We start from the raw sequence: 18,308 nt of genomic DNA, 5'->3' as shown, positions 1-18,308 counted from the left end.
ACTACTATTGACAAGAAATTGAATTTAATTGTTAATAATCGAAGTTACTCAATATTAGAACAATTTATTGGGCTAGATTATTTTATGGGCTGGGCTGGGCTGGGCTAGGGTATATTTTTAGTTTGGAGTAATATAATGGGTCGGATCCAAGTTATGAGATGAAGTGTTTTTGAGCTAGGTTGTTTAGTATAGCTAAAGACTTAAATTTAAATTGAATTGTTTATTCAAGTAGGATCCGAATTCGAGTTTGATTCATGATATGATCAAAATAAATTAGATTATGCTAAGTATATTTTATTTATTATAGTATAAATTTCATTAAAATATTTATTTTTTATTCATAAGAATAATTACTATTCCCTCTGTCCTAAGGTAATCAAGTCAGTTCTTTCTTTTTTTTGCAGGTATTTTACGAAATTGATACTATTAAATAGTTAAGTGAAGATAGAATAAATAGAGAAGAGAGTGAGAAAGTGAAAATTAGTGGAGTATGCAAATGCCTTCCTTGCTTGCCTTGGGAGGCATTTCGGTCCAAAAATATGTAAAAACAGTGAAAAAAAGGATCAAATATGTGATTAGCCTCTAAATTCAAAAATCTTTCATGCTATTTTTAAAGTTCAGAGACTAGAAAGATACAAATCTCAACGATCGAGAATTATTTGTGTAGTTCATTCTTTATTTAAAGGAGTAAAATGGTCCATAACTCATAAATCTTTATCAAAATTTTATTTTTCACAAACTTAAAATTTATACCACTAGTATTTGTTAAAATATAACTGGATAAACTTTGATCCTTCCGCTTCTGATGCATTTAAAATTATCAGGCATATAAAAACAAATTCCGATATATTTTATGACACAAAATGATAACTAGCATAAGTATTATACTATATAGGGTAAACTGCTTCTAAAATCGTGAACTTTCACAATAGTTTGGTATTTCCCGTAAACTTTAAAAGTTGCGTTAAAAATCATGAACTTTGCTTTTGGTTGCCGATTTCCCGAGTCGGGTTTTCCAGCCAGACTTGTGCTCGTGTGGCGCGCTGATAATTTTTGTTAAAAAAAATCACCTCCTTGCTGACGTGGCATGATGACTAAGCATTCTATTAGTATTTTTTTAAAATTTCCTCCCAGCTATAATTAAATCATATTTGAAAATAATAATTAATAAAATTAACACAGCTTACTCCGTCCTTCGTTTTCGGCAAATCACATTCATATTTCTAACCTCACCTCTTCACTCTCTCTCTCTCTCAATTCGATTTCTCAGTTCAATCTCCAATCACAAAATCGGAATCGATCGATTCGGCAATGTCGAGAGTCGCGGTGGCGTAATCGGCGAAGAGGCAGCCGCTGCTTACGATGGCGGCGCGAAAATCGAAAGGAGGGGGAGACGGCGGGGCGGCGGTGTGTTGCTGTTGCCCCTGCGCAATGGTGCACCTCCTGATCTGTCCGTGTTCCGCCTCCCGAGAGGGCTGTGGCGGAAGAAGAAGCTGAAGATGCTGCTGAGGAAGAAGAAGCAGCGGAATTCGCCGGAGAAGGCGGCGGATGATCGGCGGAATTCGGATTTCCTCGGCGGCGACGAGGCGGAGGAAGGGGAGGGGGTGAAAGCGGACGTCGTTGAACGGGAGGATCGGCGGAGATCGGACTTCCTACTGCGTGACATTCGTGACCGTCAATCCGCCGGAGCCGCCGTTGTCGGCGGAGACGAAAACGCCGGTGTCAGAAGCGCTGAATGCTTCGATTGAATCGGGGGTCGACGGGATTTTGGGGATTTCTCTATTGGGTATCTCCGTCGGGCGAGGGAGATAGCGGAGAGGGGAGACTCTCCGGTACTTCTCCGACGACGAATCGCCGAGGTGACGGCCGGCGGTAGATGATGGTGGAGGTGGAAGGCGACTGATTTGGGTGAAGTGAAGTGAGGAGAGTGGAGAAGGGAGTTGACTGATGACTGATTTATTGAAATTTTAATTTTTTTCAACCAACACCAACCGACGTCGTTTTGTGTTCTGGCTGCCAAGTCACGTTTCCGGCTGCCACATAAGATAAGTTTATGCCGGAAAACTACCGGGTCGGGTCGTTTGCGAAATTTGCACAACCCGACAAAGTTCATGATTTTTAACGCAAATTTTAAAGTTTACGGGAAATACCAAACTATTATAAAAGTTCACGATTTTAGAAGCAATTTACCCTACTATATACATGCACTTTAGATAATATCCATCAAACTTGGATTTATAAATTTGTAATTGCACTTTCACCACCAAATAGTAGGTCACCCTAAAGCAGTGATTTGATTGTAACTAATTCCACTTACTACTAATTTTTTTATATAATCAGAAATAATGCTCACTCTAAAAGAGACCTCGATGAAACAGGATCATTAATTAAAACTAGTGTCAACACTCGTCCTATGCACGGGACATAAGATTTTTAAATTATGTGTAAATAAAGATAAAAGAGTATGAGTTAGTTAGAATAAAATATTAGTAGTAAAAATAAATACATAATAGAAAGAGAAAGAAAATAAAACATGTGCAAACAAAGACAAAAAAGTAACAACCGAATAAATGGAACAAAATAAACAGCTCAACAAAATAGGATCTACCAAACACCAATAGTTCATAAGTTTTGGAAAACCTCTTTGTAAACAACATTAACAGTCGAATCACCCCTACTATCATCATCCTCATGCTTACAAACCAAAATCTTCTGACCTGCACGACTCATAACTCTAGATATAGCAACATACAATTGTCCATGACTGAAGACTGGTTTTCGTATAATGATGTTTAAAGTTAAAAATATGTGTTACTTACAATAAGTATTAATAATACTAAGAAAAATTAAAAATATTATAAACAATTAAAAACATTATAAACAATAACAAAAAGAGAAATGCACTTCTCTGACATGAGTGGAGTAAAATAAAATAAAACAAATGACAAAGAAACGACTAAGAATTAAAGAGTATGAGTTAATTAAAATAAGATAATTAAGTAGAAATAAGAAATAATATCATTATGTATACTTAAAGAAAAAAAGTAATGTAAGGTCCCAATCCAAGTAAAGCATTTCCTATTCGACACAGAACTTTATACATTTTTATTTTGTGAGTTGAGTGTAGAAGAATAAAATAACACAGAATAAAGTAAAGATAATGATGTTACATTAATTAGAGTAAAAACTAAAAAATAGAAAATGTATTATAATATTTTTATAATATTTCAAGAATTAACACTGGTAGATTTAAAAACATGTTTCAAGAATTAAAAGAACCAAATGGTAATTATAATATTTTTAATTTTCAAATAAAAACATAAAAATCACAAACATGTAATAAAAAAATCACTAATATAAAATACTTTAAGCACAATATTATGACACGTAAGATTTCTCCTTCCTAAAAGTGTAATTGTCAATTGAGTGTCATTACAAATCCAATAATGGAATGCAAGAATAGTTTTGAAATGGAGAAATAATTTCATCTCCACCATAATTAATTTATGGGACTATTTTCCGTGGACAATCTAAAATGGTAAAATAAGACTATTTTTCATGGACGGAGGGTGTAAGAGTACTTAAGTAGAGAGAAAGTAAAGAGAGTACAAAATCATGTTGAAGGGGATTCTCCTCTATATTAATCTCTCGCTTACCTTATTTTCTTTCCACTCTAACTATTTATTACTTCTATTATTTTTTAAAACACGTCCGAAAACGAAACATGTCATCTTAGTCGGGATGGAGGTAGAACTTGATGGGTTGCTCATTCTTTTTTGAGTTTGTGGTTTTGAGTATCTATTTGCATATTGCAACTTGCATATTATTCCTATTACTAATATTACTTCCTAGTTCTTCATAACATGATAACATCTACGCATCTTCAATTTAACTCTAGTTCCTAAATTTTCAAGTGATAATTTTATTGTTTATATTGTCATTTATAATGGTGTGAATTAGTGTGGTTAAATATATGGTTAATAGTAGTTTATGAATCTTGAAAAAAAATATGAAAGTTTTGGTCATAAACTAATCTTTCTTATGAAATAAATTTTTTATGTATAGTATAAACCTTTTGCAATATTTTTAGATTACAAATCTTCAATAGATATTTATGGAGTTCTTTGAAGTGATGCATATTATAATTTTTTGTATCTAACCTTTTGCAATATATTTTTCTTAGCTATTCATCTTTAATTTAATACAAAATATACTGTATAAATTATTTAGTATTTGTACTTGGACTTGCAAAACGAATTTGTATGAGTACGCTCCCAAACCCTATGCTTCCTATACCTCTAAATATTGCCCAAACAAAGAGCCCCTAATCTAAATAGAAGTAAAACAATTAAATAATTTTTAGCCCAAACAATGAGCCCAACAACTAAATAGAAGTGAAACCCTACTATTTCAAAATCATGTTTCAGATATTAGAGAGGGCAGCGGCGCCTTTGTCACCATCGGTCTCACTGTTCTCGGTTGGCAATGGCGTATCGTTCTTCTTTCTCTCCTTCTTGCGGTTCCACCTCTCGGCCACCGGCTTGAGGACTCCTCCACGCCACCCAACCGCCATCGCCGGTCACCAACACCTCTCTCTCGTAACTCTCAGGTATTGGGCTTGCCGGCGTGCGAGTCCAGCCGCCACCGCCGTCGGCTCTCCTTCTCTTTACTCCGCTTCCGCCGCCGCCGCCGTAACCCATCCTGCACAGCATTGTCGCTGCCACTTCCTCTTCATCTCCGGTATCTCTCTCGTCGCCTCACCCGCCAGCTGTCGCCTGAGCCGTCGTCGGTTCCAAGCAGAACCACACCTGCTATACGACAATCACCAAATCAGAAAATCAGTCCACAAAATGCAAATTCTAGTCCATCTATTTTAAAGTATTTTAAATCTTCTTCAAGAAGTTTTGCATTTGATTGGATAATTTTTCGTCTAATTACTTTTGACATGGCCCTAGGGCCTAGGCAATACCGTCCGATATCACTTACTTATGCATCTCATTTTCCCTCCAAAAAGGGTATCAATGTCTTTTCAACCAACTGCCACTAAGAGTAGTATAGATAGCAACAAACTTTGTATATATACCAAAAAAAACAGCAACAAACTCTTAATTCTTATGAAGACTCAAGACAACGATATTAATTGAATCTGCCAAAGATATAATAAAAGAACACAAATAAATCTGACCAAAAAATAACAAAGCTAAAAAGATCCCAACTCCAAATCATGAGAGATAGCTTAACATATTAATTGAATCTGCACAAAGGACAATATTTGAAAAATAGTTCACGACATTAAAAAAGGAGAAAGATAGTCACTTTTCAATTCATTAATTTAAGAAGACCACTAAAAAATATCTGAAGACCAGCAATCATGAAAATAATAAAAACAAGAATCAACATCAAATCTACCTTGTATTTACTCAAAAAAGAAAACTAATCTACCATGTACCATATCACATTATATTAAAACATTTATCTGCCGCTTTTTTCACATAAGCCATTGCAATTGGCATGCCGATCTCAAACAATTTGTATACGTTAATTAACATGCACTTACCATTAACGAGAGAATAAAGATAATTTAGTGATTAGATATGATGAGATTAATAAGTGATTAGAGATTACACTCAAAGGACATCTTATCCTCTAATTAAGTATCATACATCCAACTTTGCGCCTACCTTCTTGAGTATAGCTTTGTTGACCGACAGAAGGCACGGTGGCATTCTTTCCCAAAGGTTACAATCATATAATTATGTGACTTTAGACACATTTATCAGCAATTGGTGCTTAAGTAACATCATGCAGAATGAACAAATAATAAATAGACAAGATGTCAAGATGGAGATTGCTTTTAATAATTTCAAAGTTTGTGCTATTTTTAACGAGGCGCTAATCCCATTCTACTTGAACTTGATTAAACTGATCTAATTATTATTATTATTAGTAGTATAAATTATGATATTCTAATTATACGAAAATTACTAAGTTCTATTTTAACTTTTAGATTAATATAATTAGGCTTATGATTTATGATTAAGTAAGGTTGATGGTTGCACCTTTATTACTTTAATTTGAGTCAGGAAAGCTCTGGTGATGGAGTAGCACAATTCCAAGAACAGAGTTGGGTTCAACCCGATAAGGGGCTTAAGCCCATAACGCGTCCATTTTTTAATTTGACGTGCATGGGCGGACACACGTGGTGGGTTCGGGGGCTTAAGCCCATACCAAGTCCATATTTTCAATATATACCATGTTTTATGGAGTATAAATTGTTACTTAAAAGTTAGTATTAGTGGTTGAACTACCTAAAATATATGTTCTCGAATAAATTTTAAGAGGCTTAATTAGTAGTACTAATCTTTTTTTCTGTGTCCGCTCTCTTGACAAGAAACTACATGTACAAAAGTTAATGTATATTATAAACAAATCAATGTAAGATTAAATAGGAGGTTAATTTTATTTTATGTTACAATGTACACACGTTACATAATTGGAATCTTTAATTTGTTGTGAGATAGAAAATGTCTCTCTCAAATATTGTCCAATGTTAATAAAAGAAAAGGGAAAACGAAATAGACCAAAAACATTCATATGGTTGATTTAGGAGGCCGTACAAAATCATAAGATCCATGGTGCCACCTGTCAATAAATTAGGCAGACAATTGTATGGAGAGATCGGTCATAAAAGCTGGATCATTCTTGATAAAGCGCATTACCATTTGCTGATGACATCTCATCACTAAATATGGAGTAGTAATAGTATAAAGGATAATTAAGTGGAATTTAATTCATAAGATGCAAATTCAATTTGTTGAAAGTTTAAAGTCAGAAATTACTATTTGTTTTATTTCCATTTAACAAAGAAACGGAATTTAAATTTTAACAATTTAAATGCATAATAAATACTTATTAAATTTTTAAAAAATCGACACTTTATATTCATCAATTAACATCTAATCATGTGCTAGATTAATTTCCATTTATATATAGAATAACTAATGACTAACTTTATTAAATACTAATATTTTATGTACTTAATTAGCTTAAAATAGAATTTTAAAAAGGCTATCAAATTAGTTTTATCATGGGCTCTTGTAATGATTGATTGATTTGAGTAGTAGATTGTCAAATGCAACTAATTCAATAAACAGATTAAATATGAAAACCCTCAACAATATAACATCACACGTAGGGATGTCAATCGGGCCAACCCATTCGGGTTGTCGGGCCATTCGGGTACGGGCTATTCGGGTTATGATTTTTTCGGGTTATAAAAGTTCGACCCTAACCCTAACCCTTCGGGTTTCGGGCTAACCCACCGGGTTATTCGGGCCAATGCGTATTTTTAATTCTTTTAATATTTTCAAAAAATAATACGTATTTTAAATTTTCTTTATTATATACATATTTTTAATTAATCATTCAATAATGAAATACATATTTTTAATTTTCTTTAATATTTTTAAAAAAGATTAAGTTATTTAAATTTAAATAACTTATTCATTACATAATTATTTACAAAATATCTATCAATAGTATGTTTATGTTTATGTATTTAAAACATAAATCAACACTTTGTTTCAAAATTCAAACATAAATCAATTCGTAGAAAATTAAATAAAATTTTCATAACGTGAGAGGTGACATTAAATAAAATTTTCATAACGTGAGAGGTGCATCGTAGATGTAACAAAAATATTTTGAATTGTTAAAGAGTGAATTATCAAGATGCTAGCTAATTGGAGTAACTCTAAGTTTTCTTGAATTATAATTGGTCAAATTTAATTTATTCCAGATGTAAATAAGTCAAATAATAATTTATCTTTGTTTTAAGAATCATCAAAGTACGCATAATTCAATGACGAAGCGGCGTCAAAATACTTTGCACTATTATATTGGAAATATACTAAAAGAAAGCTTTTATATACACGTATTTATGAATCCATGAACCACATGGTGATTTTTTTTGTGATCTTATATAGTCGGTTGACGTATTTGGATTTTGCATGGTTTTAGAGGGTTGTCTTGGATGATTTTGATTATATTTCTATATTTTGGTATGTTTACATGTTTGTTGAGAAATGATAGAAAATTGATTAGAAAATGTACACAAAATATGTGGATGTGCAGCAACCTTGTTTGAGTCAATGTTTCTCGCGATTTTGAAGTCTGATAAACCTCTAATACATATCATTCTCTTCCTCTTCGAAAGAGCTTCGCGTGGATATATTGCATGCCTCAATTAGAGCTTTGTAGAGAAAGTTATGACCGTTACAAAAACTGCTCGCTGTGCAGAAGCCTTCAACCCGACGGGCCGACCCGTAACCCGAACGGGTCAGCCCGCCTAACCCGACAACCCGAACAGGTCAGCCCGAATGGCCCGATTTTAAATTCGGGTTGCGAAGTTACAACCCTAACCATGTATTTTTATCGGGTTATTCGGGCCGGCCCACGGGTTCGGGTTACATTGACATCCCTAATCACACGTGTGCATTAACTTCGTATACACATTAATTTGATTTTTGAGCTTTTGAATGTCATTATGTAGACACAAGGAGTAATATTTTGCACAAATATTTAGTATATTAATGTTTGTTTCTTTTACTGTATTTAGGGATGAAATTAGTATGGTGGGATTCAACAGCTTAAACGAGGCACCACTAACTAGTTTTTTTTTTTTTGTGATTACCAATGGTATCCACCAGCGGACCCAGTGATTATTTCCCGCGCTGATTTGTAGGCACCACAAAAGTGGGACAGCTGGTCCAAGGATTTAAAGTTGCTCCATAACCAAAGACAGGGATCGATTCACTGACCATTTGATTAACAAGTCTCATCTTATTCGACCACACTCATTGGATTACCACTAAGTAGTTAATCATCTAGGACTTCGTAGGCAAGTTTATGTAAAATTTGTTGAGGTGACAAAATTTGAGTAAATGTGTCAATACAGTGGCTTGAAATTATGCACTCATGCATCTATATTTGTAATTGTACAAGAAATCAAGAACAACAAGATAGATTATTTTGAAGAACAAGAGTATAAAGCCGGAAACGACGTCGTATTTAGTTCAAATACTCTTTCTACCTATTTAAAATGATATGACGACTTGGAAATAAGTGTTACAGACTTAGGGCGTGTTCACTCTACCATATTTCATTTCCGTCGATTTGGGCCCGTAAAGATTTGGGTATTAGTTTTGGAAAAATGCTTATATTGCTAAGGTGTTCAGTATACCAGATATAAATTCAATATGCAACAAAGATAGTAAATGACAATGACCATTTTACCCTCCACCATTTGTAACCGGATGTGTTGTTAGAGCGTGAGAGCAAGCACAGCTGTGCCGACGGAGATGAACCAGCCATTTTTTCCTGATGGTGGCGCTGGTCTACTTTTTTTTTTAATCGAAACTCCAATATTCAGTTAAACGATTCATAAGCAACAATTTTATACAATCGAAAACGAGAATTAATCCTAGCACCAGCTGATACTATAATCAAATCAGAACAACCAATTTTTTTTCAATTGTTATGCTGGAAAAAATTGTTCACCTCAAACCCAAAATAATTTAGCATTATAGAAACAATCCCAAGCTAGAATACAAACTCATGCTAATTCCTCAACATATTCCTCTTTCTTAGCACTTCTTCAATGGTGAGAGAGAGTCTAGGCACCTATCAATTGGTATTTTTCTTCAACTCTTCAATTGGTTTTCCTTCATGGCCTTGAGATTGCGAATAAATTCGGAAGGAAATATGGAATTCAATGGCATCCTTGTAGGTCAATTGTGTTGAGAAGAGGATTGACGGCAGTAGGTTGCCGGAGATGTATGAATTAAGAGAACTGAAAGCAAAATCATAGATCACCTTGTTTTGTTTGGGGAGATGTGCAGGGACTGCCCTGGAGGACTCGGAGCTTTAGAGCCGCTGTCGTCGAGCTCATGACGGTGGCCAAGGCTCGGAGTTGACGAATCTGGGGGCTTCGAAAGAATTGTCGGGTCTGCGGGAGGGAGCCGACGCAGAGAGAGAGAGTTCGCGAGGGAGGGACAGAGAGAGAGAGAGGATGGGGGAGGTTGTTGGTGGCGAGCTGTCACACGCCAGCGTCGACGGTGGTGCCACCGGTAGTAGCCGAAAGTGGACAGAGAGGGAGCCGAGTTGGAGAAAGGGAAGAGAGAGAAGAAGGAAGCTTGGTAATTTGTGTAGGAGATGATGAGGTGGAAAGTAAGGTTAGCTTTGTCAATTCAGTATCAATTCTTGGTTCACTCATCGATGCATATAGCAAATCTTACCTATTTTGCAAGAAATAAATTTGCTTTATTTCTTATGAATAGTGCGGGCTTACCATCAATTCTCGGGCTTTGAATGAATTAATTCAAAGAAAGCGAACAACGGAAATGAACAGATTTGCCTCCATTTCTTGGCATTTCTGGTAGAGTGAACACGCCCTTAGAGTCGTAAATGGTGATGAAAGCGTTGTGGAGGCCAAACAAAGCATTATTTATTCTGGTGAGCAGCCTAATTAATCAAAATGCAAAATGCTAGTAATATTTTGTGATTATAGGGGATTGTGGCCCCTTTTGTAACTAATTACAAGTATAAATCAAAGTCTTAATGCTTCCAAGCTGCATGTTAGGTAATTTTTGCTGTCTGCCGCCATATAAAATATCTCATGTTTCTTTTTCATCTGATATTTTGTAGTAATATGGAGTATGTATTTTAGTTCAATCAAATAAGAACTTCTATATATAATGTTCCACTGCTGAAACCTGTTCATCCATCGCTCTTAAGATTTGATAGTAATATATGCCGTTCAATTGCCATAACTAATTATTATGGATATAATTCATCTAAGATTAAATTGTGGGATTATTTTAGTTAGAAAAGATAACTATTACTAATAATTATAACATTATTACTATCTAAAATTAAATTATGAGATTCAATCTCATTCCAAACACAATACATATTTTAATCGAACAGCCTAGCATAAGTACTATTCCTTAATATATTAACCTTCAATCAAAAAAAATCCTTGCTCCAAAGACTGATCATCAAAATCCATTGAATACCACTGACATTTTTAAAAAGTAAAATTTGTGAAGCTATAGTGCACCGCCATATTTATGAAATGTACCCATCACATCAAGTTTTGACTGCCTAAAAGTTTGAGTTTTATAATCGAACGCGAAATATCTCACGTGACGACATTTAATTGAATGTTTCCATAAATAAAAAAACGGCTCTAGTTAATTTTTTGACAAGGCATAAATATCGGTTCATGTGGAAAATATGAAGAAGAAAGAAGGTAAAAGTAAAAAAATTGTTGAAAATCAAAATAATAAAGAAGGTATCCCATAAAACGAATATACTATGGTCATGTTTGGTTGTCAGGATTCTGTCTGGGAAAGTAATCTGATTCCTTAAATTTTAAATTCCTGTGTTTGTTTCCGTTTTTAATCAAACTGGGAAAGTAATAAAAATCCTGAAATAAGGAAAGTTAGTACAACTTTCCAGGATTCTTAATCCTAACTTTTCTTAGGTATTCTTTTTCCCAGTTTTAGGATTCTTACATATTTAATGCAATAGAGTACATTTTATTATTATTATAATAATAATTATTATTATTATTATTATTATTATCATCATTATTGTTATTATTTATTACAATGTTTTAAAAATAATTTAAAAGTATAAACCATACTTAATTTTAGGATAATAAATAACTATAATTCAAATTATCATAATTATAACTATATTATTAATATTTATTTTTATTATCATAATAATAATAATAATTTATTAAATAATTAAATATAAATATAATTATATAATAATATAATCATTATTAATTTATAAATTAGTAATTAACAATAAAATTGTAGTGAAATTTTAAATTATAAAATTTATTCAATTAAAAATTAAGTAAATATAATGATAATATTAATAATAATAATCTTATTTATTATTATATTATTATATATATATCCATCGTAATAATAAATAAAATAATATAATTATTATCATTTATAATTAATAATTTATTAAATAATATATATTATTATTTTTTGTAAATAAAAAATGATAAGTATATTTTAGTTTAGTGTTTAAATCAAATATATACGTTCAAATCTTTATATTTTCCAAACACGGGAAAATAAAGTTATTAGAAATCATATTCCCGGGATTCATTTTCTCAGTAATCATTTTCCTTGTCAAATTTACTTTCCTGCCAACCAAACATGGCCTATAAGTTTGAGCGATCGACAAACAAATTTATAAATGAAATCCAATCACAAAAATTGGACCGCGCGTATATAGTTCGATCGATGTGATCCGGGCCAGAAAAATCACGTTATTTAAATGCTAATCAAAGTAATCAACAATTGGAGGTTACCGCAATCAAATTTTAGCAAAACAAATTGTCATACAACTAAAAAGGCGATTTGAAAAAAAAGGGCAATTATTTCAACGCTCAAGTTTACGTGGCTGTGGATCCGCCAACAATCTCTATTATTCCGTAGGGTTACAAACAATCAATCATTACCTTAGACAAGTATCTAATTACAAAGAGCACCACGCCCCCCAAAACCTAAAAACTTTATTTACTTTACTTAATCACATATACTAATCGTAGGCCGTAACGACGATTCTTGAGCTGTTGATAAACTTGATTTTTCTTTGCGTTAATTAGGCGTTAGATGTGAACTATTTAATTTGTTTTTAAATTTGGAGAGACATAACCTGTCTCAGTCACGATGAAAATGTCGTTCAAAGCAGACACTCCCACATGACCCATGTGAAGCCCAAAGCTTAACACACAGACCGTGTCTCACTTGGCGGCCATTCTAGCAGCATACACACGGATTGTGTGCCCGTACCGTACATGCTCGTACATAGTGACGAGATTTTATGCATTTTTACGCAATTTTAGTATCTTCAAATCCTATTTTAACTCAAACTCCTTCATAGTATTGTATAATAGTTTTTGTTAGAGTTTTTATGATTTTTAGTGTAATTACTCACCCTCTTAAGCACACGCATGCGTGCCTTACCGGTGTTTAGGATCGTTGAGCATGTCGCACTCACATGCAAGGTCGTGTAGAGCTCATATTTTCCTGCCCAATAAGAACTCACCATGTGACATTATTATAATTTTGAATATTAAAAAATATTTTAATTTTTTTTGTACTTAGATTTTATCCATGAATACACATTTCCCGCAATTTTATTTTTTTTATTTTAAAGTTTAATTATTTAATTTTTTGCTTAGTTTAATTATTTAATTTTCTCTATTTTAACAAAATTTTAGTACTCATTATTTATTCTTAAATTAATTTAACTGAAAATTATAAATAAGGAAGAATAAGAAAAAAAAATAGAACCGAGAAATATAGATAAATAATGTAAATGTTCACTTTATTAGTGATATATATTTAATGGTTGTCGATAGTGTTACTACTCAAGAATTGTGCACGACCTAAAATAGTAATAAATCTGTATCCTAGCTAGTTTTTGAGAATATCTTTATAATCGCTGATGGTTGAGTAGGTTTTGATTCAAATTCGAATATCGTTTAACTTATATATATTGGTCAAATCTGTAGAAGCATCCCCATATATATTATGCTAATAATTTTTGTATCACATTTCGATATCGCTTGATTACTGCGATAGATTATATAAAGCATTGAAGATTAGAAAGTGCATGCATTAGCTAATCTATAATTAAAAGAGAAATGATTTTATGAACTTTATTAGTGAATACGACGTTTCGTTTAATTAATTGAGCTACAGTGCCTAGCTAGTGATCTTATCTAACATAGTAAACATATACTAAGAAAAATTGCACGAAGGCTACTATATGATATTTTTCAGATTAATTTGGTACTTAATTTCTGTTTTAATTATATATAATTAACACTGTACTTCAATTGATCATGTTTTGATGGTTCCCTTTAAGATTCTATTTTTTTTTTTCTTATGCGGAAATTGAAACTCTACTTATGTTGATTATCTCACAATCGCGCTTGCCTCTTCAATTCTCAATAGATCACTAACTCTTCCATAAAATTATGTTCAAGCTAGTTCATGATATATAGATGTCACTAATTGAGACATCTTGTCAATGAATAACTATTATATGTATTGTACGTACATGTATGTCATAGTAATATATTAGCATGTCACAAATTTAGTGACATTTGAGGGTGTAATTAATTAAATCAAACCAATAGTAATACATCGTTAAATAAATTGGGATTCAATTATATATAGGATTGAATTAAACATGTAATACATCTAATAATGTAATATTCATGTCGATAACTTTCAATTTAACACATTGGATACAAAAGTATGTTTAGTAGTACTACTACTTTTTTTAAAATCCTGATCTTATCTATCCACTTGTATAGTATGGAACATTAATTAGTTAGGGCTGTGAACTTTAAGAGTACTTAGCATGCATGCAGGAAGGCCACACCGACCTAATCCAATCACAACAAATATCTCATATTTATAATAGTATGTGCCAATAATTTTAAAGGTGCAAGATACACAGGGCAGTCCCGACAAAATCAGAGGCACTGTGCAAAAATCTAAAATGAGGCCTACCACTATAGAAAAAAAGACAATGCATTTTAAAGCTATATGATAATTAAAGAAATATACCATTTCGAACCTCGATTGCATAGTCTTTACTTGAACAACATCATTCTTTTGGTGTTCTTTGAAATGAAATCTTCGACGATGTTAGAAAAGAAACCGATCAGAATTGGAGTCACGGTGCTAGAAAAAGGTCTGGGCGTTGCTATACAAGAGAAATAGCTTTGTTGGGCTGAAAAAATAGGAATACATGTATATGGGCTGAAATATTTCAGAGGCCCCTGAAAATTGGGGGCCCTGTGCGGTCGCACAGGCCGCACGGGCCAAGGGACGGGCCTGAAGATCACATATTCTTTTATTACGTGCATGATTAATTATAATGTTAATTTATTGTATAGTGTTCGAGATTCTGTACCACAATCATGCACTGGTAAATGAAAAGAAGCATGGCGGCAAAATAATGACTATAATTAAACTAGTTAATCTCACCTTGATAGCTTCGCATATAAACTTATTGAAAAATAAAGTTAATTACTATAGTTTTTCTTCGTAAAACATCATGTACAATATAATATAGCAATATAAGAAAATAATGGTTTAATTCCACTTAATTATTAGTTAGTTATTAATTGAGGCCAGCACAATAATAGTACGAGTATTATTTTCTAAGCCACCACACAAATTTAAAGGCACATTTGCAATAGAGTTTGGCATGATTGAATTTGATCAAGAACTTTTAACACAGCCCATATAAAGCGGGAAAAGAAAAAGAAATATAAAGTCGAGAACCCCTTTTCTCTGTATATATTAGCAGATTCATTTTATTTATTATTCTCAGGGGGAATCATAATTAAAAATAACCACATAAAATAGAAAAGGAGAAGTGATTGGAAATCAATCAAGCCTCAGGAGAGGCAGCATTTTAATTTTGTAAAGAGAGCTGATCCAAACATGACATAAACCACCAAGACAAGATAAGCCTACTAAATCATATCTTCATCCATTTTATTTCATCTCTACATGATATCTTCTAAAACAGGGTCGAAAGAATTGGCCCCATCCTATTATTGATTCCCAAGTGGCATTAAATAATAGCTATTTGTTCCATGTTAGATTTGAATTATTGCTCAATTGGAGTACGTATTGGGATAAATGTTAATAAAATACTATAAAGTTTGAATTCCTTTTTTGCCTCCTCAATTATGTGCTCATACCACTTTCTCCTCAATACTATCTAACCATGCATCAATAATATTGTAGTATCACCCTGCAAAGTTTCCTAAAGAAGGTAGGAGCTTTTTCCCTCCAAAAAATGTTATTTCGGCTCGTTTATATAAATAGTTAATTTCAATTAATTACGCAAATACACCCCTTTAAATAATAAATAAATTAATATCATATACGTATAAATTTCATTCTTAATTGATACAAACTCATTTAATCCGTTGTAAGGAGAAATGCAATGCATTCATACGTCATAACAAGATCTAATTTTTATAAAAAATTTATAGATAATTGGGCAGCATGTATAATTCGTTAGGAGAATTATGAAATATTGAAAGAGAAAATATTGTTACACGAATACTATTGAGTGGTCGATAAGAAAATCATATCTAACCAAATGCAAAATTGTTCCCATACACTAACATGCAAATTGCAACCGAGTTGAAAGGACTGTTGTGACCTCATCTCCAAAATTTAATACCTTAAAGAAATAAAAAAGGTTACCTTTATACTTTTTTTTGTAGAATTATCATGCAAAAGTGCCCATTTAATTCACATTATTGCAAAAGTGCCCCTTTCTTTTGTGAATAAATAGGCACATACCAACCAAATGTTAAGCCATAACAACTGAGATAGAGTATTATTTCAATCTCTAAATTTGCTAGAGCGATATGGCTGGTTTCTCTGCACATTGGGCTCTTGCATTTGGACTACTTGGTAAAAAATTTTGAGTTCTTATTTTATTTAAGTAATTCTATTATGCACACACATACGTATAAATATATTTAGTGCTCGATCAAAAAATATGAACAAAATCTGATACGAATCTGCATGGTATATCATCAGTTTCAATCATGCATAAAAAGTACGTGCTCGAAACAAACATTTTTTGGTGCACTTTTTAGAGGATAATACTTTAGTATATCTAGCTTAGCTTTCAATTTCCATGCATGTGTACGTCAATTTATGCAACCTAACTAACAACTTTAACCTAATCATTAGTTAAGATCGATATTCATAATATTTTCTTGAAACAATTAAATTATGAAATTCTCTAACATCTAATTCTTTATGCGCAGGGAACATCATCTCGTTCTGTGTATTTCTAGCTCCATTGTAAGTAACAAATTACTTCATATACTAATTAAATCTTACTACATAATTAAAGATGGATATCTATATCTCACAATTTTAACTATATTTTCACAGACCAACTTTTTACCAAATCTACAAGAAAAAATCAAGCGAAGGATTTCAATCGATTCCATACGTGGTTGCTCTGTTCAGTGCAGTACTATGGATTTACTACGCACTTCTCAAAGGAAACGCTACTTTCATAATCACGATTAACTCAGTTGGCTGTTTCATCGAGACTTTTTACATTATCTTTTATTTCTATTACGCCTCAAAGAAGTCCAAGGTAATAAATCATTAAAAGAAGTTAATTAACTTGGCTCATCCATGCATGGATGATGGATCAATATATAGTTTGTTTAAAATTAATTTTTTGTATTTATACGCAGGTAACAACAATGAAGTTCTTAGGTTTGGTTGTTGTAAGCGGGATGGGAATATTTTGTGTCACTCACTTCCTAATGAGACCTTCTCAACGTCCCATCGTAGTTGGATGGATTTGTCTCGTGTTTTCTTTGTGCGTGTTCATCGCCCCTCTATGCATCTTGGTGAGTAGGGATTTACACAAAAATTGTAACATTATGTATCAGTACTGTATTTTGGTTTATTATTATATAAGTTTATACGATAATTGTTTGCAGAGACAAGTCGTGAGAACCAAGAACGTGGAACATATGCCGTTTCTTCTCTCATTTTTCCTTACAATTAGCGCAGTGATGTGGTTTTTCTATGGCCTTTTGCTTAAAGATTATAACATTGCGGTACGTAACATCCATGCACTAGATTTTGATAAAAAAAAATCATTAGACATGTACATGTTCTATATTATACTAGTGGAATATGAGGTCCACTTAGATATACACACGCATTCGCATAAAAATACATAGTATCTAAGTATTCATGTTTTTTCTTTTTCTGTCTACATAGATTCCAAATGTGCTAGGCTTCATCTTCGGCTTGCTTCAAATGGCGCTCTACGCGAGGTACAGAAACGTAGACAAAATCATGGATCATAAGCTCCCAGAAGTTCAAAAGCCAGTAAGTGTTACGGAGGAAGCGAAGAACAATATTCACAAAATCGTTGAAGTTTACAAATTGAGTTCACTTCTGAATTCAGACAAGAATGGAGTGGAAGCAACGCCGCAAACTCAAGCTTGATGTGAATTTGTCCAAATTTGCATGGCATCCAGCTGCATGTGATCATCTAATTTAGTTACTATGCTTTTTAAATTAACTTTGCCAATTTATGTGTATTAATTATTACTGTATTTGTTGATGGAACATGATGTACATCGACTTGTTCTCAATATGCTGGAAATGAAAAATGGATGCCTTTTTTTA

At 32.8% G+C, this 18,308-nt stretch overlaps 1 protein-coding gene across 1 annotated transcript; it reads left to right on the top strand.

Moving 5' to 3' along the window:
- Positions 1 to 16,460: 16,460 nt before the first annotated feature.
- LOC121750447 (bidirectional sugar transporter SWEET14-like) lies at positions 16,461 to 18,308 on the top strand. The gene is made up of 6 exons (XM_042144985.1): positions 16,461 to 16,550; positions 16,913 to 16,949; positions 17,043 to 17,253; positions 17,357 to 17,515; positions 17,609 to 17,728; positions 17,895 to 18,308. The coding sequence occupies exons 1-6, from the start codon at positions 16,505 to 16,507 to the stop codon at positions 18,123 to 18,125; spliced, it is 804 nt and encodes a 267-aa protein (XP_042000919.1). The 5' UTR covers positions 16,461 to 16,504; the 3' UTR covers positions 18,126 to 18,308.

The sequence above is a fragment of the Salvia splendens genome, chromosome 10, assembly GCF_004379255.2.
Source record: "Salvia splendens isolate huo1 chromosome 10, SspV2, whole genome shotgun sequence".
NCBI lineage: Eukaryota > Viridiplantae > Streptophyta > Magnoliopsida > Lamiales > Lamiaceae > Salvia > Salvia splendens.
Note: the sequence above shows the minus strand (reverse complement) of the source record. Positions and strands in the feature narration are given on the sequence as shown.

Excerpts from the sequence above, each read along its gene's own strand:
- LOC121750447 (XM_042144985.1), top strand. The coding sequence starts at position 16,505 with ATGGCTGGTTTCTCTGCACATTGGGCTCTTGCATTTGGACTACTTG. Across the intron at positions 16,950-17,042 it reads TGTGTATTTCTAGCTCCATT|ACCAACTTTTTACCAAATCT; the intron begins GTAAGTAACAAA and ends ATATTTTCACAG. Across the intron at positions 17,729-17,894 it reads TTAAAGATTATAACATTGCG|ATTCCAAATGTGCTAGGCTT; the intron begins GTACGTAACATC and ends CTGTCTACATAG.